The sequence below is a fragment of the Salvelinus namaycush genome, chromosome 14, assembly GCF_016432855.1.
Source record: "Salvelinus namaycush isolate Seneca chromosome 14, SaNama_1.0, whole genome shotgun sequence".
In the NCBI taxonomy this organism is placed as follows: Eukaryota; Metazoa; Chordata; class Actinopteri; order Salmoniformes; family Salmonidae; genus Salvelinus; species Salvelinus namaycush.
In genome coordinates this window covers 33398206-33413373 of record NC_052320.1, presented here as the reverse complement: position 1 = coordinate 33413373, position 15168 = coordinate 33398206, and the positions used below count along the sequence as shown (strand labels likewise).

Below are 15168 nucleotides of genomic sequence, written 5' to 3'. Positions count from 1 at the left end.
TTCTGGTGGTGGACTAGGGGCTCCCGAGAGAGGGTGAGAGATCCTCTCTAATATGCAGTGAATTTTACAAGGAGCGGTGGGCTTGAAAGTGGTGGGAAGAAACGATCCCAGCCAAGAGTATAAGGAGTGAGAAATCCATCAGGAATGCAACCCCAACTTGTCTTCCCCAAGCCCCCTCCTCACTCGGATCCAACAGCTGTTGCTATAACTCCACTGTATTTTCCCTTCAGTGTTACTTAGAGAAGGAAAAAGGAACTTACAGAGAACAGAGGAGGTGTCAAAACTTTACTTAAGTGCGAAGAAAGAACTGCTCTCTGGCCGGCTTGGAACAGCTGAAGTCTTACGAGACCCTTTACGTATGTCGGAATAAAAAAATTGGACGCATTTGATAAATACGAAATGGTGTGCGAAAACAATAGGCTTGAAAATATGTGGACGTGCGAGAAGAACGAGAATGGTGCCAGAAAATGCCAAAAGCGGTGGCAATCCTGGCTGAGAATCCCCCCTCTACTGAGAAGGGCATAGCTGCCGTTGTGGATATCCACGGGAAGCAGCCCCCCCCCCCCAAAAAAACTACAAAAAAATTGTCTGTGCCAAAAAAAGCCAGCAATAACACTCATCAACAACAACTGGGTGCCAAAGAAAGCCAACAAACACTATAAAAACACCACTGACTACTAAAAACCTTAAACCCTCCATAAACATTCAGCATTTAGCATGGTGCATAGGCCCACTCCACAGGCTAGTCATACAGTAATATCAAATTAGCCACATTGTGAGTTTAAGTTCCAAGACATATGAAAAGCAAACTGTTTCCCAAATTGAAATTGAATAAATGTTCTATTAATGTTACACCCCCCCCCCCCCCCCAACCCAATTAAAGAATTTGGAAGGAAGGCCACAATGATGAAACATTCCCCCCCAAAAAATTGGCACAAGCACAGCTATTTTGCATTCCATACCCCTGCATTACAGTAGATCTGATGACATTGTGTTGTGCTCTCAGACATCTCCCATTATGGCTGACTCTCACACTGAAAACCATACTCACTCCCTACAGAGAGGACTAATCCTATAGGGTATCGTCATCCCCGCTGTGCTCTCTCTTTCTCAAGTGTTGAGGAGTAGGTGCTGGCTCTGACACGCTCTTCTGTTCTTCTTGACCCATAGAATCTCAGACAAGAAAGTACCACATGTGGGACTTCTGAGCTTGTGATTAGTGCTAGTATAGAGGTGTGTTGAATGTGTGTGTGTGTGTGTGTGTGTGTGTGTGTGTGTGTGTGTGTGTGTGTGTGTGTGTGTGTGTGTGTGTGTGTGTGTGTGTGTGTGTGTGTGTGTGTGTGTGTGTGTGTGTGTGTGTGTGTGTGTGTGTGTGTGTGTGTGTTTGCGTGTGTTTGCGTGTGTGGACGTGGATGTTTAACTATTCTTGTGAATAGTACAAGAATAGTAAACAAACAAAAATTTGACCAACTGGGGACATTTTGTTAGTCCCCGCAAGTTCAAATGCTATTTTTAGGGGTTTTAGGATTAAGGTTAGAATGAGTGTTAGAAATAGGTTTAGGGTTATGAGCTAGGGTTAGGGTTAAGGTTAGGTTTTTGGGTTAAGGTTAGGGTTAGGGTTAGAGTTAAGGTTATTGTAAGAGTACGGGTTAGGGTTAGGTTTAGGGTTAGGGGTAGGGAAAATAGGATTTTGAATGGGACTGAATTGTGTGTCCCCACAAGGTTAGCTGTACAAGACTGTGTTTGTGTGTGTGTGTGTGTGTGTGTGTGTGTGTGTGTGTGTGTGTGTGTGTGCGTGCGTGCGTGCGTGCGTGCGTGCGTGCGTGCGTGCGTGCGTGCGTGCGTGCGTGCGTGCGTGCGAGCGAGCGTGCGTGCGTGCGCATGCATGCGTGCTTCGTGAGCAACTGGAGGAGCTGGAGAAGGCTTTTGAGAGGACACACTACCCGGACGTGTTGGTGTGCGTGCATGCATCTACAGCATGTCCTACCTGTACACGGGCCTCTGTGAGCTTGGTCCTCTGGGCCAGCTCTTCTCTGGTGTAGATGTCGGGATAGTGTGTCCTCTCAAAGGCCTTCTCCAGCTCCTCCAGCTGTTCGGCCGTGAAAGTGGTGCGACTGCGCCTCTGTTTCCTCTTCAGGGGAAGGTCCGGCTCCGACTCCACATCTGAGCCTTCATCCATACGGCTACCTGCATCGGGGACAGAGACAGACAGTTGGTCTTCTTTTGTAATTCAGTCGACTGATGGACACCGTACCATACTGTTGAAGCAGTCGATATTATTTTTACGTTGCTTATAACACATTTATGGCAGTACCACTCCATTGAAAATGCATTTGACTGTGTGATTTCTTTATTCGGCTGTATATTCTTGGTTCTTGACTATGATGATGCAGATTGTTGACATGCATGACTGGTCATAGCAATCAAATGTCCAAATTACCTTTGTCGTGTCATAGTATACAATGCCCTGTTTACATCATTGCACATCCCATGTAATACAACGAAGCAAACCTCCAATTAACCATTATAGCAGGTGGCATATCAAGGTTGTGAAAGCATTACGACAACTTACGATGGCGAAAATGTATTCAAATGTACATAGTTTGAGAATCACCATATATTAATTTCAAGTACTATATATATATATATATATGTCTACCGAAATATTACATTCAAATTGACATTTAGGTCATTTAGGAGACAGGCTTATCCAGACTGACTTGCAATCAGTGCGTTCAGGTATGTAAAACAACCACCTATCACAAAACCTTCAAAAGACCTATCGTAAAACCTATCGTAAAACCTTCAAAAGACAATTAAAACATTCCTTAAAATAGCAGTTTCCTACAGTTTCAAGTTGACATTTCAGTCATGTAGCCGACTCTCTTATCCAGAGCAATGTCGATGCATTCAACTTAAGTGGGTAAAACAACCACATATCACAGTCCTTCCAAGTAAAACCTTCTTTAAACCAGCCGCTATCTGCAAAACCAGGGCTAGCAGTTAAAAAGACAAGCGTGGGTTTGAGTGCAAGAAAGACGTGTTAGTAACAACCATGGAGAGATGTTGTTCACCGAGGGAGGCAGTGGTTGATACACGGGATACACGGGGAGGGTGGCTGTGTCCTCCAGTGACATGGCTCCTCTAAAGGGAATACGACTGTATTTTCTTCACTGTGTGGTTATTTATATGAGAGCCTTTTCTGTCAACACAATCCGGCATCAGTACACAGAATGCCCTGGGGCGGGTAGCTCAGATTGGAGGGGGGCGCTAATCTCTCCAGACCACCTTGGCGATCCGTGTAGTACTATTCTTCCACCATGGCCTGGGGCGCAACGTGACAACAAACTGGCAGTGTGTAAATATTGCCAATATATTATTGTGTGGCGGGGATTGAATGAAATCAGTGTCACACAATATACAATATACCCATGCTGGTGTTTTAAAATAACCACAGTGACAGATTATCGGGTAAGTACAGCCATCGGTTTTAATTACGGTTCGTGGTCGGCGTTGTGCTGGGGTAGAGCATGCAAAGGATAAACTGCGAAGATGCGACGCCATTGTTTCTAATGAAATGTGTAAATCGGGGTGCAAATAGAGCAAGTGGCTACTGGTAATGTGATGCCGTATGCATAGAATTACGTACATCATTTAATAGGATCTCTGTGACCGTATGTATGTACACCAGGGACAACATGTGACTTCACAGTGGTGAGGTTCCATACAGTCCCTTGTTTGTGACATATTTGTTACGAACAGGCTGTTTGAAATGAAATGTAGGCTATTTCACCAAACACATTCATTCAGGTTGGCCAGTTGGACATTGAATGTCGACACACTACTCAACACACTGTGCTACTATCAAACCATAATAATAATAATGCATTTTTTTTACTGTATCAAAAACACTCATGTTCGAAGTGGACACAGTGTACACTTGAGTACACATTGACAGTCAGGTCTGTCCGTCGCCCAGCCATTGCGGACAGCAGAGAGGGTCGACGAGGGTCCATCTTTCTCATTTCCCTGGGTGTTTAAGGCTATATATATTTATTGACAGTGTTTGGGGGCAGTGAGTGTGCATGGGAGCTGATCCTTCTCCAAATGGCCCTCCACACCCCCGGCCGCCTGAAGAGGCTCAGCTCTCCAGACACAGGGCCCTAATCCTCCCCATTGCTTCTCCCTGCATTTAAGCCATTCCACATTAGGGATGGCTGCACAGCCGCCTCTCGCTGCTCTCATAGATATGCATGGAGCTAGGGATGGAGGAAGGAGAGGGGGGAAAGAGGAGGATAGGATAGGAGAGGGGAGATGAGAAGCAGAGCCTGCCCGGGGAGGAGGGGAGATAGAGGAGGAGGGGTAGAGGGGAGGGGGAAGAGAGGGGTGCAGGTCCCAGGCTGCCGCATCAGTGGCCAGGCGATTATGGGGGGAGTTGACTGGTGGCAATGCTGGCTCTGCAGTGGTGGGGAGAGGGGATGGAGAGAACGAGAGAGAGGAGTGAGGGAGGGAGGGGAGAGTGGGATAGATGAGGGAGGTCAGTGTCCCTGCTTCCTCCTTGCGTCCCTCTCAGCGCCGATACGCTTTAGTACCGTGCCTCTGACCCTGTTTGCCTCCACAGCCTTCCAGCCTACCAGGACTGGGTCTTGGTCTGGGTCTGGGCGGGGTCTGGTTCGGGTCCGGGTCTGACAGACATGTCTTCTCCCTTATGACAGACTCCTTTCTCTTTTCTCTGCTCTTTCATGGCCTCAGCAACGCAGGGCGGTGGCTGCCCAGAATAATGTTTTAACATTTGATTTATTTACCAATTTAAAAAACAGAACTCAACCACACATGTGGATACATTGCATTTCAAATCATCAAGTGTAACACAATTCCTGTGCTACAAGAAAGGATGGTTATGGAGGAACTGTGACTGGCACTCAAATCAGACCTCTCTGATAACAGGAAGTGACAACAGTCAAATGTGGACTCCAACTGGCAGGGTGATTCTGGGTGATATTTCCATACGGATCTCGGAATGACAGCTGTGATTCTACATTTGAGTCACTGTCACTGATTCTAAACTCATTCAGAATCCTCAGATGATGAATGTGTGTGTTTGTGCGTGCATGTGGGTGGGTGGGTGGTTGGGCATACGGGTGGGTGAGTATGCATGTATTTGTTTGTGCGTGTGTATTTCTGTCTATGTATTTGTGTGTGTGTGTGTGTGTGTGTGTGTGTGTGTGTGTGTGTGTGTGTGTGTGTGTGTGTGTGTGTGTGTGTGTGTGTGTGTGTGTGTGTGTGTGTGTGTGTGTACGCGTGCACGTGCGTGGGTGTACCATGTGAAACCTGGGAGGTTTTCGAGCGGCAGATATGATGAGAAGCGTTGAGGTACTTGAGGGTTAGCAGGGCTGTATAGTAATAATGTGTCAGCCTGTGCCTCCTGTCTGCTCCTTTCTAGTGTTCTGATGAAAGCCCTGGGGGGACAATTGAGTGCAGAACCTGGGTGTGGCATGCAACTCCTACAGCTCTAACGCCAACAGCACTAATAAACTTCAACACTGCGAGAGAAACAACGCTGGTATGCATTTAAAGGCTTCAAAATACATCGGTAATGACACTTGACACTTGTAAATATAGTAGTCTTACTCTGAATACAACTGTCATCAAGACACATAGGACAGGAGTGATGCAAGCAACTCTGGGGATTAGTCATAGGAGTCTGTGGGTGGATGCACATTCATTCTATGCATTTGTTTGTTCATGTGACTGTATTCCTATGAAGTGAAGTGAAGTGAAGAGCCACAAGAAAAATAACCAAACACACAAAAAATAAAGGGCTCATCAACCTGGTTTGGACTCTGGGCAGGCTCGGTGGTTTAATTAAACAAGGAATTATGGGATTAGATGGAGACTCTCATTACAGGCCACTGGAGGAGTCTCACGGTGGATGTCTTTTTGTGTCTCCCCCATCCTCACACCCCCTACACAGCCCCCAAAGCTCACGCTTGACAATTCTCAACAGATTACATGTGGCCGCAGGACATGAGGCCGCATTAATTAAATAAATTCCTAGTGCCAATTTCTCTTCACATAAAGATTTTTTTTTTTTTTAAGTGGCCCATAGATTTTCAAGTAAAGATCTATACATACATCGTATATCCCTTTGTTGTTGTTTTGGGAGAGGTTTTGGGGGTGTTGGTGCAAAGCGATTTGCCGTTAACTCGCCATGACAACATTTTAGGCTGGTGCAGTGGGCCAGCAGATCACTTTCCAGAGGCACCTTGGAGTGCTCGGGTGGCTGGTGGCCGCAGCCTTTCGTTCCACAGATGGCATGGAATTTATTTGTTCTCTTCTGCATGATTTAGGGAGAATGGGGGAGGGGCGGGATAGCACAGTATCCATCCTCTCTTTGCATCACTTTGTTTACTCTCTCGCTCTCCCTCTATGTCGCTCTCTCACCCTCTCTATTTACCTCCCTGTCTCTCTCCTTTTCTCACTCTCTCTCTCTTCCCCCCCTCTCTCTGTCTCTCTGTCTCTCTTCCCCCCCTCTCTCTCTCTCTCTCTCTCTCTCTCTCTCTCTCTCTCTCTCTCTCTCTCTCTCTCTCTCTCTCTCTCTCTCTCTCTCTCTCTCTCTCTCTCTCTCTCTCTCTCTCTCTCTCTCTCTCTCTCTCTCTCTCTCTCTCTCTCTGTCTCTCTCTCTGTCTCTCTCTGTCATCCCACATGGTTATCTGTGAGAGGATTTGGCCCGATGTCAGAGACCGATCTTCTTCATGTTTGGAATCACCTTAAAACCACATAAGATCCCCACTTCTCTCTCTCTGTCTCTCAAATGTATTTTTCTATGTTATTGTGTGTTTGACTGAACAGAAGCTGAGGCAACGAATCTAAACATGCAACGAAGTGGCTGGTAAGGAGTTCCACCACCACATCTCCACGCTGTGTTCTGATCTGACGGTAACAACCTTAACGCCGCTGTACGCCCAGTGTCACATGACCGTGGCGAACAACGACCGCCGAATGAAACTAAATAAAGTTTGACAGCAGCCCACTGGAACTGGAAGGTCAGCGCCTCTCTGCCGATAATGGAAAGGGAGATTATGGTAATGAAGCAGACGCTGCTGGCCGATAGAGAGGCTCAACCTGGACCTCATCTTTGTCTCCGCCAGATCCCATGATTGGCATGCTAGGTTCTTATCACGCAAATAGGACCATGGCGAGGCAGACGAGCAGATCCCCCCCACCCCCAATACAGGGGGACAACGGCGAATGTGCCACGGCATAAATAAAAGACATGCTGCCTGCCCCAGTGTTTTGGTTTCACTACGAAGAGCCAGTCGGTTACAGAAAGTGCTAGGGCTGATTATAATGGTGACAATTTTGCCTTTTGAATGGGATACATACGATGCCTTCAGAAAGTATTCATACCCATTGACTTATTCCACATTTTGTTGTATTACAGCCTGAATTCAAAATGTATTAATTTGGTTTTTCCCTCACCCATCTATACACAATACCCCATTATGAGAACGTGAAAACATGTTTTTAGAAATGTTAGCAAATTTATGGAAAATTAAATACAGAAATAACTCATTTACATAAGTATTCACACCCCTGAGTCAATACATGTTAGAATCACCTTTGGCAGCGATTACAGCTGTGACTCTTTCTGGGTAAGTCTAAGAGCGTTGCACACCTGGATTATACAATATTTGCACATTATTCTTTATCAAATTCTTCAAGCTCTGTCAACTTGGTTGCTGATCATTGCTAGACAGCCATTTTCAAGTCTTGTAATAGATGTTCATGCCGATTTAAGTGAAAACTGTAACTAGGCCACTCAGGAATATTCAATGTCGTCTTGGTAAGCAACTCCAGTGTATATTTGGGCTTGTGTCCTGCTGAAAGGTGAATTTGTCTCCCAGTGTCTGTTGGAAAGCAGACTGAACCAGATTTCCCGCTAGGATTTTGCCTGTGTTTAGCTTTATTCTGTTTATTTTTATCCAAACAAACTCCCTACACTTAGAAAAGATTCCAAATTGTTTATTTTTTGGTTCCAAGTAGAACCCTTTTTAGTTCCAGGTAGAATTATTTTGGGTTCCGTGTAGAACCCTCTGGGAAAGGATTCTACATAAAACCCAATAGAGTTTTACCTGGAACCAAAAAAGGGTTCTTCAAAGGGTTATCCTTTGGGAACCCTTTTAGGTTCTAGATAACACCTTTTTTCTAGGAGTGTAGTCCTTGCCAATGACAAGCATACCCATAACATGATGCAGCCACCACCATGCTTGAAAATATTTTTTGCAGTTTTTAGTGCCTTATTGCAAACAGGATGCATGTTTTGGAATATTTGTATTCGTTACAGGCTTCCTTCTTTTCACTCTGTCATTTAGGTTAGTATTGTAGAGTAACTACAATGTTGTTGATCCATTCTCAGTTTTCTCCTATCACAGCCATTAAAATATGTTACTGTTTTAGAGTCACCATTGGCCTCATGGTGAAATCGCAAACTGATCTCATAGTTTCACTTCGGGATTTGACATAATTGGATGAACGTCGATTTTTTTGCCCATTAATTCCGCGTGGTTACAGGGTTCATTCTGCGTGATTACAGGGTTAAAACAGAAACAACTCAAAGGGTTAAGTTTAGGTATTCATTTCAAGTGGTTAAGGTTAGGGCTGTGGTTTGGGGAAAGCATAATTTGCTTTTAAATTAAAAGAAAAAGAATGCACTGTTTCCATTTCGTATCCTCAAGTACTCTCCCTGCTTGCTAGACAATTATGAATTGCCATGGTGCAGTGGTCTAAGCAGCACTCTCTGGCTCTGAGCAATGTGATTTTGAGCCCAGAGCAGGGCCATTGTTTTTGGTGAGCGCCGAGGATGGCATATATCGACGTCCTCAGGACCTTTTTAAACTTCTGAAATCAGCGTGTGTTCCTAGTGACCAGCCTGGAAATCCCTGGGCGGTTTCCTTCCTCTCCAGCAACTGAGTTCGGAAGGACATCTGTATCTTTGTAGTGACTGGGTGTATTGATACACCATCCAAAGTGTAATTAATAACTTCACCATGCTCAAAGGAATATTTAATGTCTGCTTTTACATTTTTTTTACCCATCTACCAATAGATACCCTTCTTTAAGAGGGATTGGAAAACCTCCCTGGACTTTGTGGTTGAATCTGTGTTTGAAATTCACTGCTTGACTTAGGGACCATACAAATAATTGTATGTGTGGGGTACAGAGAAGAAGTAGTCATTAAAAAATCATGTTAAACACTATTGTTGAACATAGAGTGAGTCCATGCAGCTTATTTGCGTGACTTTGTACAAATGTGTACTTATTTAGACTTGCCATAACAAAGGGGTTGAATGCATATTGACTCAAGACATTTCAGCTTGTAATTTTTTATGAATTTGTAAAAATGTCGAAAAACATAATTCCACTTTGGCATTATGAAGTATTATGTGTAGGCCAGTGACACACAATTTATTTTTAATCCATTTTAAATTCAGGCTGTAACACAACAAAATGTGGGAAAAGTCAAGGGGTGTCAATACATTCTGAAGGCAGTGTATAGCACATAAATATCACATTCTACATTCGTTATACACACATACACACACAGAAACAAATCTCATTAACACTTAGGGTCGAAATTAAAGGCAGTTCTCCATTGTTGAAGTGATCTGGGACATTTGGATGATTAAATAACGATAGCTGTAATTCCATGTGAAAGTTCTGGGGAGAGTGATAAAATGTCAGGGAGGCTCTGCGTTTATCACCAAATTAGAGGCTAATTAAGTATCTGGGAGTGTGTACACCCCTCCAGGGTCCACGGCATCCTCCAATGCCATATGTTTGCACAAAAAAATACATTTGCAACCTTCCCTCTAATTGAGGAATCAATCTGAAACAGGAATCAAAATGAACATTAGCTAAATTCTCTCATTTGACTCTAATTAAATAAGCCTGTTAATTAGCTATATTGGAGGCTGGTGTTTCCCAATGGGATCATATTGTTGTGATAAGAGCAATCAATTGGAGATACTGCTGCCTGTTAGGAAGTAGTGTGAGGAGGCAGCTAGCGCTTTGCTTCACCACAGACCATACTGTATTTCGGTATTTCTAGATGAACAGTTCTATCACTTAGCTTCTGGTTTGTGAAGTCCAAAGGGATACAGAGCATGACTGTCTTTCTTTTAGTCTCAGTGACGCAAACGCCATTGACACATTGTCTAGAAAGATAGCGTACAGTTACCCATGTAAAGTAAATTAACTATTAAATATAATACATAGTTATCAAAAGGGCTGTCAAACGAGAAAAAAAAAGTTAATTAAGTCAATGGCATTGGTTTTCTGTAGGTAACTACGATTAATTGAAAATTTAAAAAACATTTCAAATTTGATCCTAATGAAAGATGTTTTTATTTTAAACTAATTCCATTGGTTTGTTGGGATAATATATTTTGATTATAAAAATGAAAAATTAACTGTATTCTAAGACAATAATAACATATTCTACTGTATTCTAAGACAATAACAGCCAGGTCTGATATAAAAGTTAATGTAAAATATCATACAGTTATTAGATCTAGCCTAAGCTACTTCTTATCAATGTTCAACATGAAATAGTCACAAGCTGCTACCGTACTAGAATTGGGATCATTTGCTTTAATCTTTTGACCTGAGTAAGAACTACAACCAAAACAGTAACTTAATGGAATGGAAGTTCTGTTCTGATTATAATCATTGTGTTGAGTTTTGAGGCATTCAGCCATTCTCGTTTGGTTAGCTAGCTAGCTAACGTTAGCATAACTGCCTAGTATACTTCTGTGTAAATACATTTTTTGCTGTTATCTAAAGAAACGCATGGGAAAGTGTTTATGGTTCAAAGTTTTCCTTCAACTTTGTTGCTCAGAGCTAAGTGCATAGTGGTTGATTTCAGCACCACAAGAGAGGCAGACAGCTCTACAGAAGCTGCTAGCTGTAGAGACCGACAGCACTGAGCGCTTTGTGTGACGCGTTCAAAAGGGTCCATGCGGAAACTCAGACTGGAAATGCGAGAGAAAAAATGACGGTGTGAAACATTCCAAAAGTGAACCACAATTAAAATGTTAACTTTGGCAGACCTAGTTGTAATACTACAGAACACATTTTTTACACACAACATATCATGCCGTCATATTGTATTCCCCTACACGCCAGCTTATAATATGTTTCAATCACCCTCAAATGTCACTGAGACAATTTTATTACTATTATTGACATTTGTGTGGCTATTATTAGCAGTGCATCATGAGCGTGTTGTCAACATTATGTAAATACCTTGTAAACAAACTTCTCTGCATTTATCATCGTAATTACTTTCATGGACTTTACATCAAGTGCGTATGTTTGTTCCCACAAGAGACACGTCTAATGTAAAGTAAATGTAAACATTGGTGAAACATCCATGGTTTGTTGACTGTTGACATGAGTTTGTTCGTCCCGGACGTCAACCAAGACAGAGGGACAAAGAGCGACAGAGCTCTGGAGAGAGCAGCATGCACTCATTATGGGTCATTCTGAAAATCATATTAGTTCCAGTATATTTACAATCAAGGCCTGCTTTCAGTTTTACACAAGCATTGACCAGTTTCAGCTAACGGAATAACTCCACGCCATGCGTCACTGTCTACAAAGTTTTTATTTTATTTGATTACTTCCTCAAGAATAACTGTGTATTGTCGTTGTCTATTTCCTGAACAAGTTTATCCTTATGCGTGTGTGCATTTTGTTGCCATTGTGCAACCCTTCTCTTTGTCTGACAGTTTAAAGAGAGAGAGAAAAAAAAACACTGTACAAACAGGCCATTATGCTGTGCTATCTCTGACATGCATCTGTTTCTCCACAGTCTCTCAGGCCTTGGGGCTAGATTTATCCAAACCTGCGCCCCCCCCCCCCCCCCCTCCCCCATTCCCTGCAAGAGATCTTAAGTTCACTGTACTCACTGTCTACAGAACACCACAGTGGATTGGATGGGATGCAAGAGAGATGGATAGGGGGGATCAGGAGGATTCACTTGCTATGACAAATAAATTAACTTAATGGTCATTGCATCAAATTCATGCATGTAATAATAATGTTAATTCTCAAAGTTCTCTCTTTTGATTCCCATTTGTCTCATTGTATGATTGCGGTAATACTAAGAAGAAGAAGAAGAAAATAGCATGAAGCAAGTGAACAAGGGAAGGAAAGGACGGAGGACGGTTTCATAATCTCTTGCTTCCACAAGAAACAATTAGGCCCCTATTCTTTCTTTTTAAAATAAAAATAAAAAGTAACGGAGGAGAGATGATGAGTGATGGTCGTTTAGGGGTCTTGTCATGTTCCTGAAGCGGACCCCATAAAGAAAAAAATTGTGTCCGCCGCGTCTGTGTGAGGGACTCAGGGCCTCCCAGTCCTTTCAGGCCCAATAGAGGCAGCACCTCAGGGGGCCGCTTGGCCCTGAAAAGAGAGCCTGACAACCCACCGGAGCTCCATGGGGCATCAATAAACGCTGACATATTGACTCTCCTTAGCCAAACAGCACACCTAAGTGCTGACTGCATATTAAACCATTAAAAGGTTGGGAAAGAGCATGGACTGCACCAAGTGGGTTGGAGGGCGGGTGGGGTAGGGTGGTGGAGGAGAGTTGCAGGAACGTAGGCCTGGTATATTGATGGGGGGTGGGAATTTGGCACCTGGAAGATGTATGTGTTGCCCAATGTGTGATGCATCTCTATATGGCTAATTTAATTTGAAACAAAGTATGGGAGACAAAAGAGGGAGCTAGTAATTTAACGACAACATGTAGGGCTTCAATAGATGTACAGTATTTGATTATAATAGTACTAGAGACTTATGGGAGTACTGCGATTTGCAACAAATCTTATCTCTGTATCTAAACCTCACATATAACACATACTGTACAGTCATCCTGACGTGTACAGCTGTGTCACCACTCACACTTTCATTGAAGAAAAATGCCCCATTCCAACTGAATCATTTTCATTTGCTATTGAAACTGTGAACAATGACCACCCATTTTGAAAGGAAGTGCTGTGCTAACTTTGTCAACAGAAACTGGAAAGAGTGCTAATTTGACCTGCCAGAATTAGGAAGGCTGCTTGGCGTTTGAAGAGCAGGTGTCCATTTTCAACAGATCTCCCTCTCTGTACCCGACGGTGCTCTTTCATTTCCTGATATAAAGACCTCGCTAATTGAGGTCAAAGCGAAAGTAATAAAATTATGAAAGAGCCACAAAAGGGAAGCTGGCAAACTCTGCCAATTGGCATCGGAATCTGATCCCCCAACAAACACCCTCAAATCCAAGCGGCCAAAAAATAGGCTAAACTAAACTGAAGCAGAGAGTAGGACCATGAATAAAAACCACAGACACTCCAAACAGAGTAGCCTACAAAGCTGTATTCATCTAACTCATTCAATATCCAATAAATAAGCCATCATCCCACAGTGACTGCAACACAATGGCCATCATTTATTAAAAAAATACAAAAATGTATAGTTACATCAAAACATACAGTGAATGGTGGCATAGGTTGTAAGGTTTTGTTGAATATACAGTATTTTCTAAATGTTTGTGTTTTTTTTATATTTTTGCCAAGTAGACTAATTCAATAGTTTCGAATGAATATTCATGCATAGCTTAAAATTCACACACACACACACACACTCCTAACACCAAAGGAGTCCCCCATCCTAATTTTCCATCCAAAATCCACAATATGCTGTTAACATTTCAGAGAATTCATTATATCATGGATATCATCACACACACACACACACACACACACACACACACACACACACACACACACACACACACACACACACACACACACACACACACACACACACACACACACACACACACACACACACACACACAACACTGTATAGTCTAGGACACAGCGCAGCCCGGCTCTGTCCTCTCAGTAGATGCTGTATAGAACTGGTATTGAACTCAATCTAGCCCTCACAAATATGTTCGCCTTATCAAGGCATTACGTCTTAGCAAACTAGCGGTTATTAAATGCAAAGTCTTTATCTGCTCTCTCTCCCCCAGCTGTGGCATGCATATGTCTCATTTACTGATAGAAAACGGCCTTATAAATAACAAAATGCTGACTGTCAATATAACCACAGAGTTAGATTATGACGGGGTGGAAATATAATACTCAAGACAAAGCTATATTAGAGATATACAAATGCAAGCCCTTAGTGGACAGCTCGGGGCTTAAAAAGAAAATGCCAAAAGTTTTATAAGAGCAAAGAATAATCTTATTTTGAATAAAAGCAGATTAATAATCATAGAAGAGGGTTTTCTCCCCCTGCAAACAAAATAAGTGATTTCGACTTGTTGAGTCTATTTAAAGATTACAGTTAAAAGGTGCTTTGAAATGCAACCCATGTGTTTATGTGAGAGGGGGAGATAGCGGAGAGCTTGATATGGTGCCTTTCTGTTGGGAGTGCATCCTTTTAAAACCAAGATGAAAAATCAACAGTGTGGCAGCTGTCCTTTTCAAGCAGATCTGATATCCACTTGGTGAAACATTGGTCGAATTAAGTCTAAAACAGGAACGAGAAACTTGTCTATCACTTAGGCGGCTCAAATTCAATCGCATAAAAATGTGTAAATAAATAATGAATAAAAATGAACACATAATGACTTGTGGGAATCGTAAGAAAGAAAACTACTCAGTTTTGGCAGACACACCATGATATAATGAATTCTCTAAAATGTCAACAGCATATTGTGGATTTTTGGATGGAAAAATTGAGTTTGGTGTTAGGAGGGGAGAATCATTTGGTGTTAGGTGTGTGTGTGGAGGGGGGGGGGGGGGGGGATCAGCATGAAGGGAGAGTGCCAGTGGATGCATAAGTAAGCCCATTAGTTAAAACTGTAAGACAAGACCCCTGTTTGAAGCTGGGGGAGAACAGCCTCACCCTCTCCCTCCCTCCCTCCCTCCCTCCCTCCCTCCCTCCCTCCCTCCCTCCCTCCCTCCCTACCACTCTCCTGCAGCTGGCCTGCCCTACTGTTGTTCACATACTAGCCACCGCATTCACTATTCAAGTCGGTGGGGGAAAAAATCTGAGCAAATTTCTGATTTGCAACACTCTGGGAACATGTTTATTGTCTTTGTG

At 43.0% G+C, this 15168-nt stretch overlaps 1 protein-coding gene across 1 annotated transcript in view; it reads right to left on the bottom strand.

The window, feature by feature from the left end:
• LOC120058952 (paired box protein Pax-7-like) overlaps positions 1-15168 on the bottom strand; it is a 62428-nt gene that overhangs the window by 31429 nt on the left and 15831 nt on the right. The window contains exon 5 of the mRNA XM_039007702.1: positions 1988-2187. Coding sequence (XP_038863630.1) covers positions 1988-2187 — 200 coding nt within the window. The remainder of the gene's footprint in view (positions 1-1987; positions 2188-15168) is intronic.